This window comes from Pyrus communis, chromosome 9 (genome assembly GCF_041283825.1).
Source record: "Pyrus communis isolate YQ-2024b chromosome 9, ASM4128382v1, whole genome shotgun sequence".
Taxonomy (NCBI): Eukaryota; Viridiplantae; Streptophyta; class Magnoliopsida; order Rosales; family Rosaceae; genus Pyrus; species Pyrus communis.
In genome coordinates this window covers 4,458,055-4,485,439 of record NC_142573.1, presented here as the reverse complement: position 1 = coordinate 4,485,439, position 27,385 = coordinate 4,458,055, and the positions used below count along the sequence as shown (strand labels likewise).

General features: G+C 38.5%; 4 protein-coding genes across 4 annotated transcripts; 2 read left to right on the top strand and 2 right to left on the bottom strand.

Moving 5' to 3' along the window:
* Positions 1–1,372: 1,372 nt before the first annotated feature.
* On the top strand, positions 1,373–4,463 carry LOC137739098 (uncharacterized). Its single transcript, XM_068478587.2, has 7 exons — positions 1,373–2,001; positions 2,110–2,244; positions 2,364–2,734; positions 2,858–3,602; positions 3,704–3,800; positions 3,900–3,954; positions 4,126–4,463. The coding sequence occupies exons 1-7, from the start codon at positions 1,497–1,499 to the stop codon at positions 4,186–4,188; spliced, it is 1,971 nt and encodes a 656-aa protein (XP_068334688.2). The 5' UTR covers positions 1,373–1,496; the 3' UTR covers positions 4,189–4,463.
* A 99-nt stretch (positions 4,464–4,562) lies between these two features.
* On the bottom strand, positions 4,563–6,759 carry LOC137740174 (transmembrane ascorbate ferrireductase 2). Its single transcript, XM_068479992.2, has 4 exons — positions 6,419–6,759; positions 5,823–5,871; positions 5,136–5,335; positions 4,563–5,053 (listed from the first exon to the last, which is right to left on the bottom strand). Exons 1-4 carry the CDS (start codon positions 6,563–6,565, stop codon positions 4,745–4,747), a joined length of 705 nt encoding a protein of 234 aa, XP_068336093.2. The 5' UTR covers positions 6,566–6,759; the 3' UTR covers positions 4,563–4,744.
* A 4,566-nt stretch (positions 6,760–11,325) lies between these two features.
* LINC1 (little nuclei1) lies at positions 11,326–17,131 on the top strand. The gene is made up of 8 exons (XM_068480048.2): positions 11,326–12,035; positions 12,255–12,464; positions 12,839–13,092; positions 13,254–13,524; positions 13,605–13,688; positions 13,852–15,926; positions 16,146–16,314; positions 16,492–17,131. The coding sequence occupies exons 1-8, from the start codon at positions 11,775–11,777 to the stop codon at positions 16,741–16,743; spliced, it is 3,576 nt and encodes a 1,191-aa protein (XP_068336149.2). The 5' UTR covers positions 11,326–11,774; the 3' UTR covers positions 16,744–17,131.
* A 1,057-nt stretch (positions 17,132–18,188) lies between these two features.
* On the bottom strand, positions 18,189–26,825 carry LOC137739404 (histone acetyltransferase HAC12). Its single transcript, XM_088700133.1, is given in 16 exon segments — positions 18,189–18,419; positions 18,682–19,068; positions 19,463–19,541; positions 19,974–20,113; positions 20,624–20,927; positions 21,023–21,165; positions 21,268–21,466; positions 21,605–21,741; positions 22,284–22,562; positions 22,646–22,927; positions 23,016–24,484; positions 25,040–25,270; positions 25,362–25,554; positions 25,618–25,675; positions 25,862–25,948; positions 26,054–26,825. Coding segments are annotated over 16 exon segments (4,431 nt in total). The 5' UTR covers positions 26,266–26,825.
* Positions 26,826–27,385: the final 560 nt, after the last annotated feature.

Below are 27,385 nucleotides of genomic sequence, written 5' to 3'. Positions count from 1 at the left end.
TACAAGTGAAGAGGAATACTACTACAATGTAATATTCAATAGCTATAGTAAAAAACCAAAAACGTTTATAAGCATAAATGCTTACTACACTGGTCCTAAACGGAGCCCTTAATATGAATGTCATTAGCGCTACAAAAGTCACTAAACTTTACTCTTTTATATTATAAATGTTACGATCTAGTAGTATCAATTTAAACGTAGATTATTTTGGCAGTCACATAAGTAAAAAAAAAATGAAAAAGAAGAATAATATTTTGAGCATCTTGTTCTGTCATCGTCAATGGTCCTGTGTGCATAATGCTTACTACTTTCAAACGGTATTGTAATAAAACATCAAAGGGAAATTTTATTCGAACTCATATAACCTCTTTTTATATACAATTTAAATTTTAAATGTTAATTATCTTTTTTACTCTAGTACATAATTACCGTCAAGTACAAGATAAATTTAATAATACAATTAAAATATATCAATAAACCCAAACAAACACCAAAGCGCAAACAAATCAACAACAGTAGCAATGGGAGATGCCACAGTGCTGACATCGTCCAGGAGAAGTGCCATAGTGCTGAGGTCCAACAAATCAAATGACATGCAGGAGAGATGTCATAGTGCTGAGATCATCCAGGAAATATATCATAGTATATTTCCCATGATATATTGGGCGGAACAACCATGAATCGTTTAAGTTGAAAATGCCGAGGGCTTGGAAATCTTGGGGCAGTTGGAGCTTTGAAGAGAATAATTATCTATTTGATCCAACTCACCATCACAAACATATATGATATATCCTCCTACCTTTATTTTGATCCATGCATGCATGCGGTAAATCATACTAAAAGATATGAAGTTTCTGTGAACACGAAAGATTCCGAAATTTCGATGTCTACAGTTTCATCCAACATAATACATCCTAAAGATAAATATTCATCCCTAAAAATAGTTGGTTAAATCTTGTACGTAATTGATAGATAATCACAACCAGAGAAAGGACTTCAACTTAAACCAAAGCGGGAAGAAAAATTAGAATAAAGAAATAATAGCATTTAGAATTCAGATTCAGATCATTTGAAACAAACAAAAAAAAAAAACCCTTAAACTAGTGCGACAAGCTCTTTTGCAATATGATTGCAAGGATGATCATATTGTTTGGATTAAGAATTTGTCAACTTTTTCGTAGTCCTAACTTGAAATAGACTTGTCTTTGCAAATCTTAGGTTTTTATTTCTAAATGAGTGTACGGATAAATCTACAAATTGAATTGGATTTGTGAGTGTAATTTAGGTAGTAAATATGAGTTTAAAAAGATATGGATAGTTTAATTAAAGTTGATATGGGTAAAAATAGTAAGTTAGATGTAGAAACAGGACATATTGATTTAAACAAAATTTCCCAACATCAAAAGCACAGTTACGAAGGGAAATTCCCACTTCGTTTTCACACGCTCTGCCTGCTTCCCGTCTTCTCCCCCCAAAACCCTCACTCTCCGCCCCCAATGGACCCTCGCCGGCCCCCGCGCACGGTCAGCGACCCCAAGGTCCGACAAGTCGGCTTCTTCGCCTCGCCCGAGCCCATAGCCTACTCCTCCTCTCCTCCCGTCTCCGGCATCTCCCCTTCCGGTAACTCCCTCTCTCCGGTAATGATTCCCCCGCCGCGTCACTCCTCCGACACCACACGTCCGGTTCTTTTCCCAGCCTCCTCGGCCCGTCGAGAGTCCATACTCGCCGGGAGTTACAACAACTCTTCTGAGTTCTTCCCCGCCTCGCCTCCTACTGCTTCGTCGTCCTACGGAATTGTGATGAGGAATGGCGAGTTCCTAAACGACGCCGTTATGTCACCGGGTAGAGCATTCAGAGGTGTAAGAACCGCTGCCGGTTTGACGACGTCATCTTCGTTTCCTGGTGGAGGGTTTGATCTGACGGCTGCCGTGAAGGCGAGTAGCGTCCCCGCGAGTGGGTTGATGACGGTCTCCGTGGTCAAGATGCCTTCTGGGATTTCTGGTAATTGCTGATTGCTGTTCGTTTTCTTTGGTTTGATTAGGGGTTTTGGTTTAGCTCAAGCATTTTAGGATTGCAAAATTTGAAGAAACAAAGATTGAAACTTTGCAGAGAAAGATGTTGATGCGTCAGTGGAAGTGCAAACCGAGCGAGCTGCAAATTCGAAGCCACTGAAGGAGAAAACCACGAAAGCCGAAAGGCGGGCTGTTCAGGAAGCTCAACGAGCAGCTAAGGCTGCCGCAAAAGGTATGGCTTTTCTAGGCTTTTACTTATTCACAAGTGTTTTTAACAGAAATGTAATTGAATTCAAAGAATTCGAATTTCTTATATTGATTATGAATGTGTTCCTTGCATTGTGTTATTAGCTGAAGGAGGTAAAACACCTTCTGTTGCTGCTTCTGCTTCGGCAGCAGCAAATGTGAAACTGCCTAAAGCCACGAAGCTCGTGTCACAATCATCTGTGGCGGTATCTGAGAAGAAGGGCGGTGGCGGAGGTGGTGGCAGTGAACATCTGCCGGAGAAAGAGAGGAAGAAAGAAGTTCCTCATCCGCGAATGCAATATGATGATACAAGTCGTGTGGAGAAGGCGAAAAGGCGTTCAGTGGTCAAGCAAACTGAGGCCAGGAACAGGGTTGAGTTGTTCAGGCATTTGCCTCAATACGAGCATGGAACTCAGCTTCCTGATCTCGAGTCTAAGTTTTTCCAACTTGATCCTGTGCATCCTGCTGTTTATAAGGTATTTAGATGCTTATGTCAGCATGTTATGGTTTGAGTCTTTTGCTCGATTAGTCGAGAGGTTATTGTGATTATGAAAGAGATAATGGTTCTATCTAATTGTAGCTTTCTGTACGGATGTCAGGTTGGCTTACAGTATTTATCAGGAGATATATCGGGTGGCAATGCTCGTTGTATTGCCATGCTTTTGGCATTTCAGGAAGCCATTAAAGACTATTCAACACCACCAGAGAAAAACCTCAGTAGGGATTTGACAGCAAAAATAAGTAGTTACGTTTCATTTTTTAGTGAGTGCAGGCCGCTTTCAATCACCATGGGGAATGCAATTCGGTTTCTAAAGAGCCGAATTGCCAAGCTACCTTTGACTATGACCGAGTCAGAAGCAAAAGCATCTCTCCAGTCAGATGTTGAACGGTTCATATCCGAGAAGATCATACTTGCTGATAAAGTGATAGTCAAGCATGCAGTTAGCAAAATCAGGGATGGTGATGTTCTTCTAACGTACGGGTCATCCTCTGCAGTTGAAATGTTGCTTTTACATGCCCATGAGCTTGGCAAACAGTTTCGTGTTGTGGTGGTAGACTCTTGTCCAAAACTTGAAGGACAGCGTTTACTTCGTAGGTTGGTGGGAAAAGGCCTCAGCTGTACGTACACTCATATAAATGCTGCTTCATATATAATGCATGAAGTTACTCGAGTTTTTCTAGGTGCTTCTTCAGTGCTGTCTAATGGAACAGTTTACTCAAGGGTTGGCACTGCTTGTGTTGCTATGGTAGCACATGCATTCCGTGTACCGGTATTAGTATGTTGTGAGGCATATAAATTTCACGAAAGGGTACAACTTGATTCCATCTGCTGTAACGAGCTCGGTATGCATCCTAGCCATTAATTTGTGTGACCATTGTGACAGTTTATGATAACTTCATGCTCTGTTTGCTTGATTCTCAGGTAATTGTTCCACTTCTTGCAGGTGATCCCGATGTCATTTTAAAGGTTCCTGGTAGAAAGGAAGGCAATCCTTTGGATGGACACACGAATTGTGAAAATATTCAACCTCTGAATTTGATGTAAAGTGTTCATAAATTTATTGTTCTGTGCTATCACATTTCTCGGCTTTAATCTACCCGGACTGACTGTGCACTCCTGTTTTAACTTGTTATTGGCAGTTATGATGCACTCCCTTCAGATTACATTTCAATGATAATCACGGATTACGGCATGGTAAATCCTTTTCTTCTTCAAGTAATTGTTGCAATAACTTAAAGAGCAATGTTTCGCATTCCTTATGTTCTAAGTCTGAACTTGCAGTTATTACGACTCATTGTTTATTCACATTTTCAATCCTTTATCTCTGAAAAGAGTGATGACTCGATGTTTTCGTGCTTCTATTAGGTTCCACCCACAAGTGTGCCCGTCATTGTGCGCGAATACAGAAGAGAACACTTGTGGATGTGATCATTTAAAAGCGCCCTCTCGGAAATGGATCTTATGATTCGGCGAGGTTTCTCCGAAATTTTGTGTGGATGCTAGTATCAGTGGATTCAGAATCAGCAGCCTTTAACATACAAGAAGAGACCAGAGCCTGAAGTTCATTTTTTCAGCGCTTGAGACACAAGTTTTTCTTTTCGCCATACAGTGAAACACAACTTACACAAATCAGATGTTTTAAACTTATGTTACACAGGTTTTGGATGATTTAATCGCAGTATCACGTTGTTAGCCGTTCGGAAGTGCCATGTTTTCTCTTTTCTCGTAAAAACGCCATTTGCACTCCTCTATGTATTAAATTTCTCGCGTTTTCATGAACGTTTTTGGACTGATAATAACGGTTTTGAAAGGATAACATCATGCCATTGAAAATAAAATCATCCGAAAGGAACAAACAAAAGGGATTTGTTAGTTTAATCATACAACCATCTTTTGACAATAACAAAATCTTGTATAATCCATAGTTAGGGTAAACCTATGCCTTCTTTGTGAACTTATATAAGCACAGTTGTGCAGCTTGTGCTTACTCTTTTGATCCTTTGAGAGCATCACCCTTATTATTATTCATTGGAGTAATAACGGCAAGAATAACAAAACCTCCCAGAACGACGACCAATACTCCGAGAGAGTTTACGAGCAAAGCCTCAGTCGAATAGCGTGATATTACTTGGTTGGTTTGAAGGAAGGTGACTTTTTCTAATATACCAGTGGTTACAGTAACAACTGCAAGGGCGTAGGTATAAACACCGAAAAATACATGCCATGGCAGCAAGTTAGCTCTGCTGTGTTTCGAGCCTCCCGGGAACCAATACGTTACAAATCCAGCAGCCCACTGTGGAAAAGAAAATGACCATGAATAAAAGCAGTTGTACGCTATCTTCTCAGGCGAAGAAAAATAGTAACTACAAAGGTACCTGGAGGGTGAAGAGGAATAGGCAAGCTAGACCCAGCCACGAATGTAGGCTGTAGAAGTTGTCAATGCCCTTATCGTTATGGAACTTCAAAGCAGCCCATACACCGATGATGCTTAAGCAAAAGGCAAGGAATTGTAGCATAAGATGAACTAACTTTTTCGAGTTTTTTGTTCCTGAAACAGTCTTGTATGCTAGCATGGCTGCATCATTGTAGAAACACAAGATTGTTCAAATTCATAATAATTTTCGTTAACATACAGCTAGTCAATAACTTCCCTATATAATTATTTCACATTTTAGAAGCAAACAAAACAAAAGTACCGGTAAGTGAAGCACAAGAACAAAAACTCTACTTAGCTCTCACATAAGACATAACTCTTGGCAAAGGAGGAAAAAAGAAGTATCCGAGTACATCTAAAATCCAGCAAGACCATTTATAACATACGATTATAGTTAGCGAAACTCTTGTAAGTGAATCAATTTCTCACTTAGGAACCATATGGACCTCCACAAACGCTTCAAACTAATCACTATCATCCTTAGCATGCTTCTAGGAAACTCATTGTACTAGTGCATAATCATCCAAGGCAATCACAAAACTTTAAGCCTAGATTACAGGGAAGGATGCACCATTGAGAAATCGGTAACTAGATACAGGGTCAAGTTCCCAAAGAACAGAAAATTTACCTTCTCCATTTAACAGTATCAGCCCAATCACCATCAATACTGGATGAACCTACATGCAACACAACAACCATATAAGATTTACCAAACCTAAAAGTGCTAAACGGTCTATTTATATATATATATATATATATATAGAGAGAGAGAGAGAGAGAGAGAGAGAGAGAGAGAGAGAGAGAGAGAGCGCAAAGGCAATGCCCCAAATACTAATTTACAAAGAGAAATTTCTCCTAGATCAAACAACCAGGAAAATTGGCCAAAGAAGCATCATTTCCAGTTCAAGATGATACTGAACTACAAATTGATCGGACGATATTCTAATCTGGGGATTCGAACCTAAGTGCAGCGGGGATCACACGGAACAAGATTAAGATACAAGCAAAGAAGAGAAACATAAAATTGACAACAATTAAGCTCTAAAACAAATAACATGATAAACCCAGTACCCAGAACAAGTCAACTACGCAAACCCATCAACCTTTAAAGAAAATTCGAAATTAATTTCCCTATAGATATTATACAAAAAATTATGAAAAATAAAGATTAAAACTTTAAGGAGAATAAAGTGAGAGAAAAGGAGGATTTCGGCAGAGACGTACGTTGAAAATAAGATCTTTGTTATCGGAGATGAGAGCCAATCCGCCGCGGAAATGAACTGTCCAGGTGAGCACCAGAGCCGCCACTATCACTCCTATCACTCTCACCGCCCTCAAGATCGGGAAGCGGACGACCGGAACCGCCGCCATTTCTTCTCCTTCTCTTGCTTTAGTTCTGAAATCTTTCAGAGATGGAAAATTAGGGTTCTGACAGATAAAAAGGGGTTTAATTTGGGTGTTCGATTCTCGGATTTGTCTTGTCAGCGGACTGTTTCTTTCTTTAACATTAGGGGACGGGGGAGGTGGTGGCGGTTGAAATATTTTCAGGATTCTTCTACTGAGATGTGACACGTCAGCTTTAGTCCACGTTGGACCATTATTGCTAAGTTGGCCATACTGCTCTCTTGGAGGGAAAAACATCCTCGCCGAATCCTTTTTCTAGGGGTCCTAGAGATTTTGTGATCGTAATCGTTTATCGTACATCGTGTGATTAGAATTATTTCAAAATTTAAAATTAAATATAAATAGTACCTAATGAAAACTAACCGCACGATATAAGATAAACGATCATGATTACAGGATCCCCAGGAAAATGATCCGATGAGGATCCTTTTCCTCTTGGAGAAATTATAGAGTGGTACAGTACGAGTCCGGATCCTCTTTGTGAGGATTCTAGAGATCCATGAATCTTGTTCTTTCATCGTACATTGTGCGGTCATAAATTATTTTTAATATTTTTATTTAAAAATAAATATAAACAGTACTTGATAAAAAATAACTGCACGATATATGATGAACAGATATAATTCATGAATCCGAAGATTCTCACCAAAAAGATTCGGAGAAGATCCTATTGGGTACAGTAGTACCCCCCGTCAGTTATAGTACTTCCACTCAAAACTTGCCATTTGTATAATTTTTTTAACAGCTGAATTAAATTCATTAAATATTTTGTTAATAAACAATAAAATAAAATTTTAAGAAACAAAATTAAAAAAATTTCCTCAGTCGTCCCTAGATTCCCAAACTGCTTTTAGGTGGACAGACCATAGACCTACTCCAACAACACTGATATTGTCCCCCTTTGTTTTCCAGCACCACCACTCTTTTTATGTCAAATTCATTCGAAAAATCAAATTAAGGCAGTTGTACTTGGAATTTTATCTTTCAAAATTAAGAGATTTGGATTAGTTGGGTTGTTTGATTTTTGGGGCTGTTACTTCTATGGCAGCGAAGCGAATCTCGGGAGGATCTCCTTGAACACGATAAGCGCGTAGGTCGAAGATGACGTTTGCAAAGCAATTAAGAAAAAATTGAAGGGAGGAGAGAGAAGGCAGTGAACAGAAGGCCAACCGTGAATGACCAGGATCAATTGATCCCTAAGTATTCGGAGAGGATCCTAGTCCATCCAAGATGGCAGCCATGGCAGGTGTGAGAGTGGTGGCTAGAGATTGGGGATTTGCCTAGGATGGTTACTGGATTTTATTATTAATTTAAGTTTTAAGTTTCTAAATTCTTTTTACTGACCAAAAAACAAAAAAAGACAATAAAAAGACATTAAATCTAGGTGTAAACAAAATTTCACGTGGCAAAATTTGAGTAGAAGTATCACCGACTGACGTGGTGATACTGTACTACTCCATAATTTCTCGCTCTCTTGCTAGTTGCTATCCGTATTCATTTTAATCTTGAGTTGTTGAGTCTCATTAATCGGAATTTTGAGGCAGGCGGGCTCACAGCGTGATATGTCCAACCACTCAATATCGATATATTGATTATTAAGCCATTCATATTCATATGTCCGACCACTTAGTATCGTATCGTTTCAATATGATTATCAATTGAATTTAAGCAAAAAAATAAATAGCGACGTGATATTATTTGATTAGAAAGTTGGAGAAGCTGGTTGTGAGGCAACCTGACTCAAGATTTTCACTTTTATTTACTCTTTCGTTATATGGTTTGATTACCTATCAACTATGTAAATAACCACAAAATAAAAATAAAAAAATTATTATCTTTCTTAATTCATAATAGTTGTTTGGCTCGTTTGGGTTTGTCATGCAGTTTTAGTCTTTTTTTTTTTTTTTAAGCAAGTTACTTCTTCTTGTCATCGGTTGCTAATTGCTAATTGCAAATATAGTTCGGATCTCGTAGCCTCGTGATAGTTTATTCTATGTAATATTTTCTTTTCTTTCGGGCTTATACCCTGATCCAAAACAAGCTTCTACAAGGTAGAAAACATATGGCTTACCTCTCAGTATTATTGTTTAATGGACTTTAACTAGCCGTTAATCCTCTATCCACTTTGGATTAAACACCAACAATTTTGAGGTTCATCCCATTTATACATACTCAAGTGTCAAGAACAATGCTTGCAGCTTACTAGGTGGCGCGGTAAGAGAAATTATGGCCTCGGCCTCGGCCTCTTCCAACATTGCCGTAACCACTTCCGTAGTAACCACCACTCCGTCGGTCACCTTGACCTGGCTACGACCTCCACCACCGCGATGCCTTGGTGAACTGCTAAATGTCTGCATAACCATCACAAAGAGGTGTTCAAAACATACATACTTGCAAACAAACAACGACTACTAAGTGAAAGAAACTGAAGGCATTGGTGTCAGATTTTCGATACTTTTCGTTCAAGTTTCAAGCCGATAAGAATACATGAAAACTAATGAAAATGACAAAATAAAAGTGTAAGTGAATAGTACCATGAGTGACTTTTCAAGAGAAAAATATCAATTTTGTTAAAAAGTGAACAATACCGAGAATGTTTCGTCAAAATTTCTCAAGAATACCTTGCCCTCCCATTGCAAATTCCATGATGAAGTGCATTGCACGACAGAGAATCAAAGAAGTCATCCCAACATAAACCGTCTGAAGAACAAGAAATATGAATTAACAAAAGTCAATTCCTTAATATCACCTGACATGCTCCAACATCATTTTCATCCGGTGTATCACATACGTTGAGCAAAACAATGAAATAGTAACGAAAGGATTTAACTTTGTTGAGATTACAGCTAGCTTGAGCTCGAACTTAAGTTCTCCGTAATGCAGCGAAAATTCGTCAAGATTATACTGTTGATCTTACATACCAACTTATTAAACAATCCACGTTTTACATAAACTCACAGATTATAATGCTAAGTAAAGCACCCTGCTTTTTCCAAAAGCAAAAGCATCTCAGCTTCTATTGGAAAACAAACAAAACCCCACTTCAAAAATAACTATAAAAATCCATAAACGAATAAAAATAACAACCCAGTTGGTAAAGAAACTAAAAGGGGGAGTTTTGATGACACCATTTCTCAGACCAATTCTGGATTCTTTTTGGTTTTTCGTTCTTTCCCAGGGCCGGTTTGCTGTTCATGTAAAAGTGTTAGATGTAAAAAGGTGAATATTTTGTGTTTAACGGTAGAACTTTGATGTTACTAAATTCGTTTGGATTGTATGTGTTTTTTCTTTTCTTTTCAAAAGTACTTAAAATTGTTTCTTCAGCCAATGTATAAATCATAAACACTTTTAATTTTTCCGTAAACAAACGTTTGGAAACACCATAATTTTAAAGGGATTTTGGACCTTACAAAACATTCTCAAGTAAGTCCGTAGATGTTATATTGTAACACATATATCATGTCAATTCATAGTTTGATGTACAACTGATTTTTCTGAAACGGTTATTTTCACTCATCACATTTTGCTTCACAAACTCTTTCAATTTATTAATAGTTTTTTTTATGTAATTATATAGGATGACAATTCTACACCGCATTTTATTCAACAAATACTCTAAAAAATTATTAACTAATCAAAAGAGTGTGTAAAAAAATAAAATAGAGTGAAAATCACAACATCCCTCGTTCCTCATGCTCTCGTAATTGCAATTTTTTGTGGTTTTTATTTGAAGTCATTGATGAATTAATATATGAGTGGAGTATTAGGCTTGAGTTTCTCATGTCACAAATTCAACAAACAAAATTTAAATGAGTTAAAGTCCAAATTGAATAGAACCAATTGGTCAAATTAAAACCAAACCATACAGATTAATTATTTGATTTGGGTTTCGGTTTGTGGACCAAAGTGAAACGAACTAGACCATGCCAATTGTTTTAGTATCTTGAAACCATATATAAAAGACAGATTAGCTCAAATAATTAATAACGTCTTATATCGCATTTGACATCTTTGAATTCAAATTTCACCATCTTAATATCGTTTGTGTAAAAAAAAAAAGGACAAGGATTGTCTGCCCTCCCACTTCCGTGCCCTCTTTTTTTGTGTGGTCACGATTAAGTCACGTCAACATTTTATATTAATATTCTTTTTTGTCTTATTATCTTTATAAAAAATAATATAAAATATTGATGTAGCTTAACTGTGATTATATAAACAGGAGAGCAAGGGAGGACACCGGAAGTAGAAGGGCAAACAATTCTTATCCTAAAAAAAAAAAAAAGAAAAAAAAAAAAGCTCAAATAATATATTTTGAAAAACGAAGTGGGCAATGATGAAGAAGAAGCCACATGTGACAAAGAGACGTTTATCTTCAAGGCCTAATCCCCTTTTTTCCCAACTTAACAGCTCCCGTACACCGTGGCTTTTCGGTACACTGTCACAGGTATATTCTTTGGAAAACACGAGAACATGCCCGGTTTATCAAAGTACCCCTACCTCTACCCCAATTTACCCATTCCGCCAGTCCAAACGGACATTTCCAACCATGGGCAACTTCGTCTTTACATACCAAACAATCGAGCCACCCACGTTGCTTTCCATAAAGCCAGCCAGTTCGAATTCCGAAACTACCCTACTACCATCGGGTTCAACTGCAAGAAAATGAAGGGTAAATTGGTAGTTCAACATGAAATTCCGCGCTGGCCCAGAAATAAAAAAAGAAGGAACGTGAGTAATCCGCACACCAGCACACAAAGGTGGCTGAGAAGAGAGAGAAACAAGAGAGAGGGAGAGAGAGGTACTGAGGAGGTTTCCGGACTTGAAATCTCCTATTCGCCGGAATTTAGGAACTCCGTTCACGTCCGGACTAGGGCTTCTTGTTAAGGGACGGAAACCAGAGAGAGAGAGTGTTACTGAAGCAAAAATTCTCAATTTTCATCCGAATTTCAAAACTTCAATTCGCCGGAATTTTGGTATTCTGATCGGGTCCTGGCTTGGGGTTTCACTCCTGAACGCCACTTCGTTTCTCAAATTAGGGTTTTTCTCCGACGGGGTTTCTGTTTCTGAAATTTAGGGTTTTTTTCCCTAATCGTTGAATTGGCTTGGGCGTGCATGCGCTTATGAAGTTGAAGTTGCAATTTGTAAGCCTTCTGGGATTGTTATAGAGAGTTTCTTGATGTTTACGCCGCAACGGTGGTCGGGTTGGTCTCGAACGCCCAGAACCGGGGCGGAGAAGACCGGAACCGGGTCCGGTGCTCCGAACTCTAACTCCGGGGATGGGATCATTGCGAAGGGAAAAGGTGTAAACTTGTTTGAACCCGCGACGCCAGTTTCAGGTTCCATGCTTGAGAATGTGGGGAAGATGTTAGTGGAATCCGGCGGCGCAGCCACTGGCCGCGAAGTCTTGGCTCACAGGGTTTCGGAGCTCGAAAATGAGGTTGGTCGAGTGCTTGTTGAATCCTGTGATGCTTTGTTTGCTCTACTAGTTTCAAATTTTCAGTTTTTTTTTTTCCTGTAAATTTCAGGTTTTTCGTTCGTCTTTTTTAGATGTGCCATTATAATTTAGCACATGATTCATATTTTAAGCATGGAATTTACTCTTACCAATTGTTTGATGCATGCTTTTTTTTATGAATGATTGTTTTTTATTGAACAGCTTTTCGAATACCAGTACAATATGGGTCTGCTCTTGATTGAGAAGAAAGAGTGGACTTCTAAGTATGAAGACGTCAGGCAGTCATTAAACGAAGCAAAAGAGGCTGTCAGAAGAGAGCAATCAGCCCATTTGATTGCAATGACAGAAATCGAAAAGCGAGAGGAGAATCTGAGGAAGGCCTTGGGGGTTGAGAAACAATGTGTGCATGATGTAAGATTTATCTTCCTAATCTTGTTTTTGACTCTTCTACATGTAGGCGACTTATCAGTTTCTAGAAAGCCTTGGAGGGCTATGAAAACATCCATTTGATCTTGGTATATACAATCTTTGTCAATTTTTACTTTCCCTTATGATCTTTCAATTGACTAAGGAATGCTCACCATACAACGTATTTGTCGTTTTGTTTCTTAGTAAATATATGTGCTTTTTTACTTTATATGAAATGAAAACCAGCCTTTTCTGTTTTTGAGTGGGCTAAACTTTAAACTTCAGAATCGACGGTTATTATTGGAAGTCTATGTTCTCATCTAGAAAGTTAACTGATTGTGGTTGATTTTGCAACATCTGGTACATTAACTTTGCAGCTAGAGAAGGCTCTACATGAAATTCGTTCAGAAAATGCAGAAATTAAGTTTACTGCTGAATCAAAGTTGGCCGAGGCAAATGCTTTGGTTGCTAGTGTAGAAGAGAAATCATTGGAGCTAGAGGCAAAGATGCGTGCTGCTGATGCCAAGCTTGCTGAAGTGAGCCGTAAAAGTTCAGAAATTGAGAGGAAATTGAAAGACTTAGAGTCTCGAGAAAGTGCACTTCGAAGAGATCGGTTATCCTTCAGTTCAGAGTAAGATCAAGGCTCTTGAACTTTTCTTTCTGGTGTTTTCTATAATCTATCACAATATGTTTTTTTTTCCTTTCTTTCTGATTTTTATTAAAGCATTGTTGACCACTTCTCAATATCAAGGTTATTTCTTGTCTTAATTTATCTAGTTTGTCTCTTCTCAGACAGGAAGCACATGAGACTTCTTTGTCCAAGCGGAGGGAGGACTTGCTAGAATGGGAAAGGAAATTGCAAGAGGGAGAAGAGAGGCTAGCCAAGGGCCAAAGAATTCTCAACCAAAGGGAGGAGAGGGCAAATGAGATTGATAAGAGTTTTAAGCAGAAAGAGAAGGATCTGGAAGATGCTCAGAGGAAGATTGATGCAACTAATGAGACACTGAAAAGGAAAGAAGATGATATAAGCAACAGGCTAGCAAATCTAACTCTGAAAGAGAAGGCAAGAATATTTTATGTATTTATGTGAGCTGTTTTGAATGTCATAATTGATTTGTTTAAGTAAGTTTCCATTATATGCAGGAATATGATGCTCTGAGAATGAACCTCGAGATGAAGGAGAAGGAGTTACTTGTATGGGAAGAAAAGCTCAATGCTAAAGAAAAAGTAAGGCCAATAACTACTTAAACCTTATGGGATGATGCTCTGTTTTTTCTATGGCATTAAAGTTGACTTACAACTAAAACCTGAAACTTTTTTAGGTTAAAAATGGATAAATGTGAGAGTGAAATCATTATTCTAATGGTCCCCAACTCTTTTCTTTTGCCAGGTTGAGATCCAAAAGCTTATTGATGAACACAATGCCATCCTGGATGCAAAGAAATGTGAATTTGAGTTGGAAATTGATGAAAGGAGAAAATCCTTGGATAGTGAATTGAGAAACAGGGCTGTTGATGTGGAGAAAAAGGAAACTGAAATCAATCACTTGGAGGAGAAAATTGCGAAACGGGAGCAGGCTCTGGAAAAGAAAGCTGAAAAACTCAGGGAGAAAGAGAATGACTTTGAAACAAAAGTGAAATCCCTGAAGGAAAAGGAGAAGTCTATTAAGTCTGAGGAGAAGAACTTGGAAAGCGAGAAGAAGCAACTAGTTACTGATAAAGAGGATTTGGTTAGGCTCCTGGCTGAAGTTGAGAAGATCAGGGCTGATAATGAGGAACAGCTGCAGAAGATTAGTGAGCAGAGGGATCTGCTCAAAGTAACTGAAGAAGAAAGGTCAGATTATCTCCGCTTGCAGTCAGAATTAAAACAGGAAATTGACAAGTACAGGCAACAGAAAGAACTGCTCCTGAAGGAAGCTGAAGACTTGAAGCAGCAAAAGGAGCTTTTTGAGAGAGAGTGGGAGGAACTGGATGACAAAAGAGTTGAGATTGAGAAAGAACTGAAGAATGTGGGTGAACAGAAGGAAGAAATAGAAAAATGGAAACATGCTGAAGAAGAAAGGTTGAAAAATGAAAGGGTGGCGGCACAACACTATATAGAAAGGGAGCAGGGGGATCTTAAACTGGCCAGGGAGTCATTTGCAGCCCATATGGAACATGAGAAGTCAGAATTAGCTGAGAAAGCTCAAAGTGAGAGAAGCCAAATGCTTCATGAATTTGAGACACGGAAAAGGGAGCTTGAAACTGATATGCAGAATCGGCTGGAGGAGATGGAAAAACCCTTGCGTGAAAGAGAAAAATCTTTTGCAGAAGAACGAGAAAGAGAACTAGACAATGTTAATTACTTGAGAGAGGTAGCTAGAAGGGAAATGGAAGAAATCAAAGTTGAAAGGCTTAAAATAGAAAAGGAAAGACAAGAAGCTGATGCAAATAAGGAACATCTTGAAAGGCAACAAGTTGAGATAAGAAAAGACATTGATGGACTTCTTGACCTTAGCCGGAAACTCAGAGATCAGCGTGAGCAGTTTATTAAGGAGAGAGAATCCTTTATTTCATTTATTGAGAAACTCAAGAGTTGCACAACTTGTGGTGAAATGATATTGGAGTTTGTGCATCTACGACCTTTAGCTGAAATTGAAAATGCAGAGGTCATTCCCCAGCCGAGATTGAGTGATGACTATGAAAATCTGGCTGCTTCTAAGAGGCAAAAAAATGAGATGTCTCCTGCTGCTGATCCAAGGTCTCCAGTTTCTGGTGGAACTATATCTTGGCTTCGTAAATGCACCACAAAGATTTTTAATCTCTCCCCGGGGAAAAAGATCGAGTTTGGTGCTCCTCAAAATTCTCCAAATGAGGCACCATTTCCGGGTGAGCAAAATGTAGAGCCATCCGAAAGAGTGCATGGCACTGAAAACGAGGCTGAGATCTCTTTAGGAGTTGCAAGTGATTCTTTTGATGTCCAGAGGATTCAATCTGACAACAGCATCAGAGAGGTCGAAGTTGTTCAATATCCTTCACATGATGAGCATAGCAACATGAACAGTGAGGCACCACCTGATGTCCCAGAAGATTCTCAGCGTTCTGATTTGAAGGGTGGTCGTCGAAAGCCAAGTAGGAGTCGCAGGCCTGCGGTAAACAGAGCTCGCACTATGAAAGCAGTTGTCAAAGATGCTAAGGCTATACTTGGGGAGGCTGACAGTGAATATGCAAACGGTACTGCAGAGGATTCCATCGACGTGCAAAGTGAAAGCCTTGGTGGTTCCAGTCCTGCTGACAAAAGAACAACAAGAAATGGACGGAAGCGCGGCCGCGCTCAGACATCTCAGATTGCTGTGAGTGATGGTGGTGATAGCGAAAGACTTTCTGACATTGTCATGGGTTCCCAGCGCAAGAAGAAGCGAGAAAAAGTTCTTCCAGCCGAACAAGTTCCAGGGGAAAGTCGGTACAATCTCCGGCGACCGAAAACGTAAGTCTTTAAATTGTTATATCTTAAGTATATGTAGTGTAGTACCATGTAAAAAACATAGCAATCTGTCGTAGTTTCTTGAATAGAATTGTTGTTTGCCGCATGGTTCTAGAGTATTGTGTATTGGAAAATGGATGTTGAAGTCATTTTCTAGCTTAACGAAAATCTGGTGTTTTTTGCCATGCAACCAAGTTTTTATTTTTCTCATTATTTGCTCAGTGGAGTCAGAGGTGCTGCTGCAACTGCCTCACGCGACCTTGTAAAAGAAAATGAGGAGGTTGATGGAGCTAGAGGTACGAAGGCAGTGATTCATTACTCTAAAGCTGCTCCTGCTACTTCTTCAATGGGAGTTGCTAGCGAGAATGGTGGAAGCTCACACTTTGTCCGGGTGAGTGTCCAATGAGTTTCTTCACTGGCCCATTAGATTTTCACTAGATGGCACATGTGTGTTTATTCATGACCCTTCTATTTGTTTTATGGAAACTCTTCTTCAAAAGATGGTTTGTCAGTAAAAGCATCATGACTGATCTATCTAATGCGGTGTTTCTTTTTATTTTGTGCTCAGTGCGAGACTCTTGCAAACACGCAAGATGGTGATGCAGATGCAGAGAAAAATCAGGAAGAGAATCCAGCAGCGAGTGAAGAGGTGAATGGTTCAACAGCAGGGGGTCAGGAGTATGTCGACGGAGATGAGTATAGGAGTGAATCCGGGGAAGCTACTCCCATTGAAGAAGACGACAACGATGAAGAAGAATCATCTGAACATCCTGGTCAAGCCTCAATAGGAAAGAAGCTCTGGACCTTCCTCACAACATAATGAGATTAGACTTGTTTCCGCCACGTGGATTTTGGACGATGGGAACTTGACTGCATCAACTTTAGGTTTGCTGTTGGCTTTTATAATGTGGTAGTATTTGTGCATGACCAATTAAAGTGTAGTTAGAACCATGGAAGTAATTCAGTGGGAGGGATTAGGCTTTATTTGCCCTCTTTTCGTTTAGGACTCAGGAAGACATTGGAGCTGTTTCTTATTATTTTTGTTTTTTTTCCCTAAAGACAAAGCTAGATTTGTTCTCTTGTAGCAGCAGAAGCAGCAGCAGCAGCAGCGGTAGGCAGTGCATATTATACTGCTGGACTGAAAGCTCCTCCACGTCCACATTGTTTGTAATCTTTATTTCCTTCTGGTAGTGATTGTTTGAACTGCATGCAAGCTCTCTCTCTCTCTCTCTCTCTCATGGTTGGCATTTTGCAACAGTAGTTAACAGGATAGATGATTTCAGTGACCCAGATTATATAACATGGCAGAGGCTGCCGAGATGGCTTACCCGAGATGCGGGTTAGAGCCACGATGATGCGGGTCTTTAATTTGTTCGGGAGCTTCTGGTCGCAACCAACATTTATGTTTTGACGCCCAACAGCTTAATGAAAAATCGTATTTCGGTTACGTCTCTGTTGAATCGACATTTATGCCCTTTTTATGTTCATAAAAACTGTTTTCGTGTCATTGTCTCAGAACCATTATCTCACGAAAATCCATCAAATTGTGTACATATCATTTTTGTTAGTACATCATATTAGACGATTGAAATATATGGAAAGAGATCCCCTTCGAATCTCTCCCATCAAAACCACCTAATCAAGTAATCTAGGTTCTTGAAATTTGATCTAACGGCTAAAAACAAGAGGTCCATTTAAAAGTCACTTTATTATGTGGCAAAAGCATGTGTTCATCTGCCGACGTACAAGAAAACTACGCTGTTCAGGGAAGGGGTAAGTACTACGGAAAGAGCCTTAACCAGGTACCAAAAGCATACCTTTGTAAGCCTATTGTTTTGGAACCACACCAACGCCTCGAATCACAAGCCGTCTGAAGGAACGCTACTAAGTCTGTACACAAGGGGTCAGTATCAGACCGATATTTCACTGTGTTTTTATTTGACAAAATCGTTGAGCCCTGCAATACTTAATGCTGCAAGTTATCCTGCTTCTCAACCTTCTATAAACTCAGCTGCCGGTGTTGACAATCCTCTCCTATCCTGTACACTTTAGACTATCAACGGTTAGCAACCTTCACTGCTCACTGCTACCTGACTAATTCTTCAACCGACACTCTTCTGCATGCTTCTTCAGATCCCTTCAAAATCATCACCAATCAATCCGATAAATGAGCGAAAAATTAGAGCAATTATGATAATGCTATAAGAACTAGCAAGCCCCTTTTTGGTGTGGAAGGGGGTGGTGGCTAAATGCAATGAATATAACTCACATGCATCGTGGTGTGGTACAATTTAGTTTTCTACAGTTTATCGAATGCAGAATCAATCCGCTCCATGCCTTCTTACAGAAGTGACAACCTCCGGTAGCCCGAACAGTGCACTTATCTGCATGGTATAATAGCTTCTTCATCTGGAGGCAGTTCGGGTAAAAGCAAGGTTGAATCTTGGTTGGCTTCGATGTAGTTGCATGCTGTAAAACGTCCAGCAGTTCCCTTATCTGCACGACATATTTACACTATAAGTCTAATCAAACATAATGACAGGACAAAGTAACTGAACATCGCAAAAACACGTGCACACACACGCACACTCCATCTTTTTCATTTAGGTAATTAAAATTATTTTTTGCAAAGAGGAAGGAATGATGAATATTATCTTTATTGTAGTTAATAATATTATTATCAGGAAAAAAGATGAAAACTACTACTACATGAAAAGAGGAAGGAATGATGAAATATTTAAACTTAATACTTTTATACCAGAAATCCTTTTTTTGGCACCTTTCGATTCTCTGTCCCGCGGTTAGCTGAGGGAGAACTTTGAGTCAGCTTATGAATGTGACAAGCACTTCCTTTCTCTCGATAGCATGTTGCACAAACGTCAAACTCTGGACATATTTCACACACCCATCTCTGATCAACCACAGCATGCTTATGGCAAATACTGCATGTGCTCCCACCAGTTAACACAGTAGCATTATGGAGATGATGCAGAATCATTTTTGAGGAATACTTGGCCCGGCGAAGTGTGCCGAACTGATAATGCTTCTTCTCACAAAAGCTCAAGAAAGTATGCCTATTTTCAAGTCAATTGTTGTTCGAAATAACATCATCCTTGGTATCAGAAATCACATCCTCAACCACAACCTGAAAAAGAGCAAAAGTCATACGAATTAATCAAATTTGATTGTAATATGCACAAACATGCCACTCTAACATTAACGACAGCATTTATTTGAATCTACAACTTCATTTGGTAAAACTAGTAACTAGGCTGGTTCATATTATTTTAAGCTTGGTAGATGCTAACACTAATTGACTGGTAAAATTTTTTATTGTAAATGAGCTCCTATCATGAATTAACAAAAACAGGTTTACGTGCAGTACAGTTACTGATTGTTGATATCTCCTTTTAGTGGATAGATCTATACGGTGTACAATTATGTTTCCTTCGCCACTTGATTAGTTATCTACTGAGCAGGCTAATCCTGCATGCAGAAGGGCAGAAATATCATATCAGCTCATAAGGTTTGAAATTCACCTGAGAAAGCACATGTCGTTCCATGTTGGCTGAGATGTGAACGTCCTGTCCACAATTTTTGCGCTCAGCATCATGGCATCTACAACATATACAATAAGAGTGAAAAGAAATAGTAGTTACACATAAATTAAGTTCTTAAGCATAAATACCAAAGAGAAGGTCAACAGATTCTAGGCATTAAAGACGAACAATGTCCCATGAATATTTTCACACACAAAGAGAAGATTGAGTTATTGATAGAGAAAAAAAATAAGATAATCAATTCAACCTAAATGGAATTTTACTTCTTAAAAAAAAAAAAAAAAAAAAAAAAAAAAAAATTTTGCTCAAGCTCAATCCAATGATTTTTTTTGTTTTGTTCATCCACCCCCTCCTTGTTTGGAAATAAGATATCAGGTAACTAAGAATGATAAACAATACTGCATTTCAATGATAGGAACCATGAATATTCTTATTAAAGGGCAGCATAAAAAGTTTGAAGAGAAGGAGAGACTTCAGAGTGATTGGTTACCTTTCACAGAGGTGAAAATTTTTGCACTGACCGCAGGACCAGCGTCGTCCAGATAATATTGCTTCATGACAGTGAGTGCAAACATACTGCATGTCGACAATCATAAAGTCCTCCTTGGTCTGTAAAATGCTTTGCCCCATCTAAAAAGGAAGATACAACAAAATAAGATCGAGAGTAAATAGATATAAAGGGAGAAAAAGAGGGTAAATCTATTAATAGTATTAACGCAATTGACAACACTGGTGTAAATGTTTTATTCTTTCCCAAGACCTATTGACTATTACCATTGTAAAATTTAAGGCAAACACTCACTCAATCACTCCAATATTGATCTTGTGATCAAGGAATTGAGATATTTCCCAGGAAACCACAGAATCTGGATAAAGTATTGCCCTCGTTACTCCCTAGAGAAGTACCAGATCAAAGTGAAGGTGATCGATCATATTGATCAAGCATTAGTTTGTGCTCTGTTTTTACCCATATCTATCAGAGTTTCAATACTTGTCTCATTTGACTAGATAGGGTATATTTTAAGCCACCAAGGTTGCTTCACTAGAGTATGCAAAGTGAAGAGTTAGATGATTAGAAGATAGCTTTTAAGCCACCAATTTAGTAGGAAAAATTAGAAGGGAAAGGTTTAGTATATTTACTCTCTGCATCAGTAGAATATCCTTGGTAAAGCCATCAGAAGGATCTGTATGGCCCATGGCTTTTAAAGTTCTCTTTGTTATTGTTATCTTCGATTTCTTTTGTGTGTCTGCCATTCTTTCTTGTTCAATTTTCCTGATTGCCTCCTCAGTTGCACCAGACCAACAGTCACCATCAAAATATGGCAAACGAGCTGCCGTTACCTTGGAGTTACATTCCCCACTGGGGATAAAAAAACGATCATATAAATTAGTGTGACTGACCACAATTTTTTCATCAGCTGCTTTTTTTATCAACGAATGATACCTGCACAAGTGAACTAGTTAAAATCAGAGAAGGCACATCTGCAGAAATGCATGCACACATGAACAAAATGACAAACACGAGAGAGAAAGAGAGACCATTGCCGCAGCTTCTCAGGCTTGGGCATTTTCTGCAATTCTGGATGGCAGTGTAAAATATAATCTTCACCGTTTAAAGGGGCACACGCCCATATATAGGAGGTAACAAAACCTCGTTTCTTACAAAACTCAAGGTAAGCTATCTGAAGACAAAAATAGTAAAAATAAAAAATGTAAGTAATCATGTGTCAATTAACCTACCAATAACGTGGGCCTAAATAATGATAGGGAAAAGAGGTAACTACCAATATTTCATGATAAACAAACGTACGAAGAGCTTCTCCAGTCACGGTTTTTGTCTCTGGCCTGAAGTACTTAATAGAATCCAGATATGAGATATAAACACAACGCTTATTTGGGTGACTACATTCTGAGCCGAACTCCTGCACATACATTCCAAAAAGGCATACATCTACTCCTTCAATCTTCTGAAACAAGAATAACCTGGATGCAAAAAGAAAAAAAATGTGAGATTAGGTTTTCTTGTAACTGTAACAAACAAGCAATTATAGGAGAGGAGATTCAACGGGAGAGTGAAGAGAAATCTATAAATCAACAAAGAAATTTATGGATTGTAAAAACTGTCTCACCTTTGATTTGTATGGGAATTCAGCAGGGTAATTCTCATCATGAAAGAGATCCAAAAACATCTGCTTCACTTTTAGTGTTTTTTTAACCGATAAAACTTCTCTCACAACAAGATCTTCTGCTCCTGGAGCCTAACAACCCATCAAACAAATCATAAACAATAAACAGACAGAAATGATTGTATACCACAAATCCATTCAGCGAATATCGAAACAGGACTTTCAGATGGGAACTTAACGTACACTGAAGCAGCCCCTGATTGAATTGATTGGCATGTGACTTGTAGGTGGAGTATTTATTCTTATTAGATTGGAAAGTTTTTTTTATACATTTTCAATAGAACAAACCACTTAGACAACAGAACCTTCTGTTCCCAGGACCTAAGAACCCATTGAGAAAAAAACATAAGAAACAAGCAGGTTCAAAGAACTTTATATTATGAACATTTATGAAGAATCGATACACACACGATTATCCAAAACAAGCAACTTTATTAGATAAAAAATAAACAAAGATCTGGTAGCCCATAATTAAATCGATTATTCCTTGTCGCTAGGTGTTATCTAGAGATCAAAATTGCCCAAATCTCAAAATAAATAAAATTTCCAATAAAATGAAAAATAAATCAGATAAGCTGAACATGTAAAATTCCCAATCAGAGTTTGCTGCTTACCTCAGAAAACTCTTTTTCGTGGACCTTTGCTCTCTCTTCTCTCTCTCGCATGAGGCGCCTAAAGAGTCTTTGTTCTGTATGGTCGCTAAGCATGGTAGTTGGCAGATCTTTTGCACTGAAAATATAACTCTTTGGTAAGTTCATGAGCTCCCCACAGTCTGTTTCTTTTAACAAGCATTTGAGACATGCGTTCTCAACTTTGCCTTCCAAAGCACTATTATCATTCAAGACAGCACATATCTGATGTTGCCAGCCCTTGCATTTATCACATTGAACCCACTGCAAGCACATAAAAAGCCTCCAGAATTGAATAATTACTTTCAAAATCTCAGAAAATAAGAAGACAGTATGACTTGATTTACCCTTTCTTCAGTTTCCTCATCGTTCTTCTTTCTACCAAGTGTTGCCTTTGAAATACGGATACTATGAAATGAGATATTTCCTCTTCGAGACCCCTTATAGCACGAGTTACAAAAACAATATCGTGTACTATGCTCATCCAGCGTGCAGTAATAGTTAACACCGTGCTTGAGACGAGCATTACAGCATGAGCAAAACACTGGTGCAGGGGCAAAAAAAAGCTTTCCTGACGCACACAATTGACACACTTTCTCACTGTTTTCTCGTTCTTCCATCAAGATACTCTGTTTTAAACAACATGCATAAGAATAATAATTAGAAAACAATTGAAACTCTTGGAGAATATAGTAATGATGAACGGAAAATTATTACCTGATCAATGCTCTGCCCAAGACTCGATAAATGCTCCTTGATTGGCTCTTCTTTTAATAGTTCCGTCAAAAGGACACTATTTGTTTCTTGATTCTGAGGCTTTATTACTTCCTTCAAATCAGAGTCTGGTTTTGGATCTGTCTGGGTGAAGTCCGTCCTCACTGTTTCCTCTGTAAGCCCTTCTGAGAAAAAATGGGAACTCTTGGACCCCATTCTTTCAGAAACTTCTTTCACATTGTCAATAATCTCACTACTGCTAGTAAGGTCTATTTGCTCCATATGATGACAAGAAAATATTTCCCCAGAAGGAATCAGCACACTCTCAGAGTTCAGTTTAAGGATAATGTCAGAATCACATTTTGTAACATCATTGATCCTCATGGAATCTTGTATGGAATTATTTGCTGGTTCCATCTCCACATGCGTTACTTCAGAATTAATAGATACAGGAGATTCAGATTGTTGCTGCAGATATGAAAGCCCTTCAGGAGCACAAGGTTGAACAACTGAAGGGGCCAATAGATGGTAATTTTCATTTTTATTCTCCATTTTCAACTTTTTTGACGAAGGCGGGATATCTTCAATATTTCCTGAACTGGATCCATCTGAAGCATACTGTTGAGCACCATGTGACTGTTCAGGAGGAAACTGAGGCTGCAAATATGGATGAACTGGCCATTTTCGGTTATGTTTAGACTTTATCATCTGGGAGCAAGATTGCACTATATCCTCAGAACTAATAAATGCAGGAGATTTAGGTTGTTGCTGCAGATATGAAAGTCCTTCAGGAACACAATTTTGAACAACTGAAGGCGGAATATCTTTGATGTTTCCTGAACTGGGTCCATCTGAAGCATACTGTTGAGCACCATGTGACCGTTCTGGAGGAACCTGAGGCTGCTTCAATGGATGAGGGCATCGTTTTTTGTTATTTTGACAATTTATCATCTGAGAACAAGACTGCACTATATCCTCAAAATTAAGGGATATAGGAGATTCAGACTGTTGCTGTTGATATGAAAGTCCTCCAGGAACACAATGTTGAACAATTGAAGGAACCAATAGATGATTATTTCCATTTATGTTACCCATCTTCAACCTTTTTGACGAATGTGGCATACCTTCAATGTTTCCCGCACTGGGATCATCTGAAGCATAATGTTGAGCACCATGTGACTGTACTGGAGGAACCTGAGGCCGCATTAATGGATGAAGGGATTGTTTCCGGTTATGTTGAGACTTTATCATCTGGGAACAAGATTGCACTATGTCCTCAAGAGTTGCGATCTCTTGGCTGCAGATTGTGCCAGGAAGAATATTGGAGACTTCAGGAACATCCATTGGAAAATGTTGAGGGATCAGCAAGTTAGAGGAGGAAAACACTGAAAAGTTTACCTCTGTAGATGGACAAACCAACGATTGAGCATTCTGGTTACTCCCCAAACGACCTTCGAATTTAGAGCATCCAACTTCACCAGAAGAAAAAAAAAAAACCTTGTTAGAAACAGGCAAACAGCATGAAGGGTTTAGTGAAGATGTATGAGTGGATGGACTTCTTAAACTCAAGTATGTTTTCCACTTTTCCTATACAAAATTATTACTTCTAGAAATATAGATTCTCTAATAACATAATTTACAACTCTAATTAATTGCACGCCTATGATACTAGATTGCAAATAGTCTGCTTGAGAGCATATTGGATCAGTGAACATACAATATAATAAGCAGGTTTATCAAATGTAAAATGGGAGAGCATGAGGAGTATGAGCAATATGGCCTTGGATCTAACTACGTTGTTTCATAATAATAACACAACGATGCTACTTCTACAGCAGTCCAGTGAGAACCAAGAAATCTGATTCAAGCTATCGAAAATCTGAAAAGAGTATGTCATTTAGATAATAGATTGTAGTCTGTAGCTAAATATGTAATAAAAAATTACCTCACCAGGAATAGCAGAAACTAGAAAGTAAATTCATACCAAGAAACGACCCATGAATTGGGGACCTAAAACAAACCCATACCATGGCCAAGATGTTGCTGTTGAACCTGACAATCAGATGATATGTCAGAAATGTAATTCCGATTCTCTTGATTGGCATTGGAATATGCAGCGAATGATGTTGAAGTGTCCTCAAGAGGAAGAACAGTGTCAGAAGAAGCCTGCCTTAGGCCTAACGAGAAAGGCATGTCCAACTCATCGGAAGTAGTGAATCTTTTAGTATCTCCCTGCCTATCACCATTAAAAGGGAGCCCTACAAGAGAAATTGATTACGCCATGAGATAAATATGCCTAAACTAACCAATGGTTAATTATGTTTATGATGGAAGGGTCAAATGGCTCACCTTTTGTGAGGTTAACATCATCAGCATTGTTAGCTACGAATGCATTATTACAAATGGAGTCAGATCTAATAGCACCACCCAAGCAATTAGAAGGTGTTTCTGCAGAACCTGCTGGTTGACTGGAGTTTGGATCATATAGGTTGAGTAATCTTTGCAGCCAAGGAGATAATGTTTCCACATTCACATACTCCTCCTAGAACATATCCAAATTTAAAAGTTCAGGATATTTTAACACATGCATTCATAAAGTTTCAACCAGACAAGATATAAGAGGAATATATCCAACAAGATTTAAGTAACAGGTTTTTTTTTTCCTTTAAAGAATTTGAATTACTCAAAAACATGTTACAAAGACTAATAATTAAGCCTCAGAATACAAAAGGTATTTCCAATAGCACGGCCACCATTGGCTGTCAAGTTTTTCCCATTTAGTAGCAGAAACATAAAGATAAAACAACAAACTTATCAAGCTAAGTATTGAATTTAATATGAATGCAGACCTCAGAAGTAGCTGGTTCTCCACGACAGCCGCATAATCAGATGCCAGCTTTCCGAACCCATAATTGGTACATATTAAGTAGTCATTACTGTGGAAGAAATTCAAACGTCAGAACGAATAAAAGCAATGCTTAAGACTACGCAAGCATAGTTTAATACATGCTCATGTTGAAATGCAAACTTAAGAGACTAACAGTAGTTTCCTAACGAAATTATGAAAGCGGATAACTTTAGGACCTTTGCGCCAATCCCTCAAGTAGACTACCGGGCATTTTAACGCTTGACGACGTAAACCATCCCCTCCTGGTAAAAAAGGATTCAGCTCCGGGTAGTTAGATATATGGCCAAGGGTTTGCCCTGAATTGTATCTCTGTACATCCATCTTGCTGATTTTATAAGACTTCATTCATGCTGAAACTGTAAATTACCAAACATTTAGTATCAAACGTACCAAATTATAAACAGAATGCTTGAGTTTGCATGAACACCGATAATCTCGATAACAATGCAGCTGCTGTTTAGTAATATTTACCAATTACCACGTTTAAATCACGATTATCCACGTGAAACCATCAAATTAATCTAAATTAAATTTCAAAATCAAAAGAAAATCAAATCCATCATTTCGCTCAAATCCCCGATTTCCGAGCACAATTATCAAACCCCGCATTGTTCCAATAAATTACAAATCTTTACCTCGCCGAGAGCTAACAACCCTAATCCCCCAAATCCCAAATCCAAAATTCAGCAATTGGCTGCACAAATTATCCCACTTAAAAAAGCCCTTGAATTAAATTTCTAAAAAAAAATTAAAAAATTGTCAATTACGCAACAAAATTGCAATCAACGGCGAGTCAGAAGCAAGAATTGGGATTTAACGCCGCCGGCCACAGCCGAATTGCAATCAACAACGAAGTCAGTCTAAAAACCCTAATTGGACAAAAGAGGGATTAGGGTTTAAGGAAAAAAGACCTGGTCTTTTCATTTTTTTTCTTTATTGGCTTGAAGCTGAAGTTTGCGTACTCGACGTTACCATCAGTGTGGTGGCCCACCGAAGCAGGAGCAGTCGGTCTAAAAACTTATATAATGTCTAAAAAAAAGGATGTGTTATCCACACATCCATTTTTACTTCTCACACACCTCTTATTAATTTATGTTCTTTGATCTTATTTAATTCATCCGATCTAACGATAAAAAATTAAAAAAATATGTAAAAAGTAAAAAGAGGTGTGTGAATATCACATCCAAAAAAAACCTTAGGTTTTACTCCAGACAGGAGGAGAATGGTGTCTGTATTACCAAATTACCCTTGCACGCCCTTTTTTCACCTCCGACCGTCTAGATGCGACACAGAAGTAGAGAGATGCGTGATAACCGGATAGATATTTGGCTCCGTCTAGATGCAATAAAGAGATCAGGAATGCATACTAAGAAAATAATGTCCGGCTTCGATGGTTAAAAACTAATATTTTACTTCTCGTAATAGAAGAATGGTGATATGTGTAACAGTCTTATCTAGTTTCTTT

What these genes read in the sequence shown, in the direction of transcription:
- LOC137740174 (XM_068479992.2), bottom strand. Translation starts at nt 6,565, where the DNA reads ATGGCGGCGGTTCCGGTCGTCCGCTTCCCGATCTTGAGGGCGGTGAGA. An exon ending in ACAAAGATCTTATTTTCAAC is followed by an intron (nt 5,872 to 6,418) that starts GTACGTCTCTGC and finishes TGTTGCATGTAG; the next exon opens with GTTCATCCAGTATTGATGGT. An exon ending in GATACTGTTAAATGGAGAAG is followed by an intron (nt 5,336 to 5,822) that starts GTAAATTTTCTG and finishes ACAATGATGCAG; the next exon opens with CCATGCTAGCATACAAGACT.
- LOC137739098 (XM_068478587.2), top strand. Translation starts at nt 1,497, where the DNA reads ATGGACCCTCGCCGGCCCCCGCGCACGGTCAGCGACCCCAAGGTCCGA. An exon ending in TGCATCCTGCTGTTTATAAG is followed by an intron (nt 2,735 to 2,857) that starts GTATTTAGATGC and finishes TACGGATGTCAG; the next exon opens with GTTGGCTTACAGTATTTATC. An exon ending in CATCTGCTGTAACGAGCTCG is followed by an intron (nt 3,603 to 3,703) that starts GTATGCATCCTA and finishes CACTTCTTGCAG; the next exon opens with GTGATCCCGATGTCATTTTA.
- LINC1 (XM_068480048.2), top strand. Translation starts at nt 11,775, where the DNA reads ATGTTTACGCCGCAACGGTGGTCGGGTTGGTCTCGAACGCCCAGAACC. An exon ending in TTTCGGAGCTCGAAAATGAG is followed by an intron (nt 12,036 to 12,254) that starts GTTGGTCGAGTG and finishes TTTATTGAACAG; the next exon opens with CTTTTCGAATACCAGTACAA. An exon ending in AGCTCAATGCTAAAGAAAAA is followed by an intron (nt 13,689 to 13,851) that starts GTAAGGCCAATA and finishes TTCTTTTGCCAG; the next exon opens with GTTGAGATCCAAAAGCTTAT.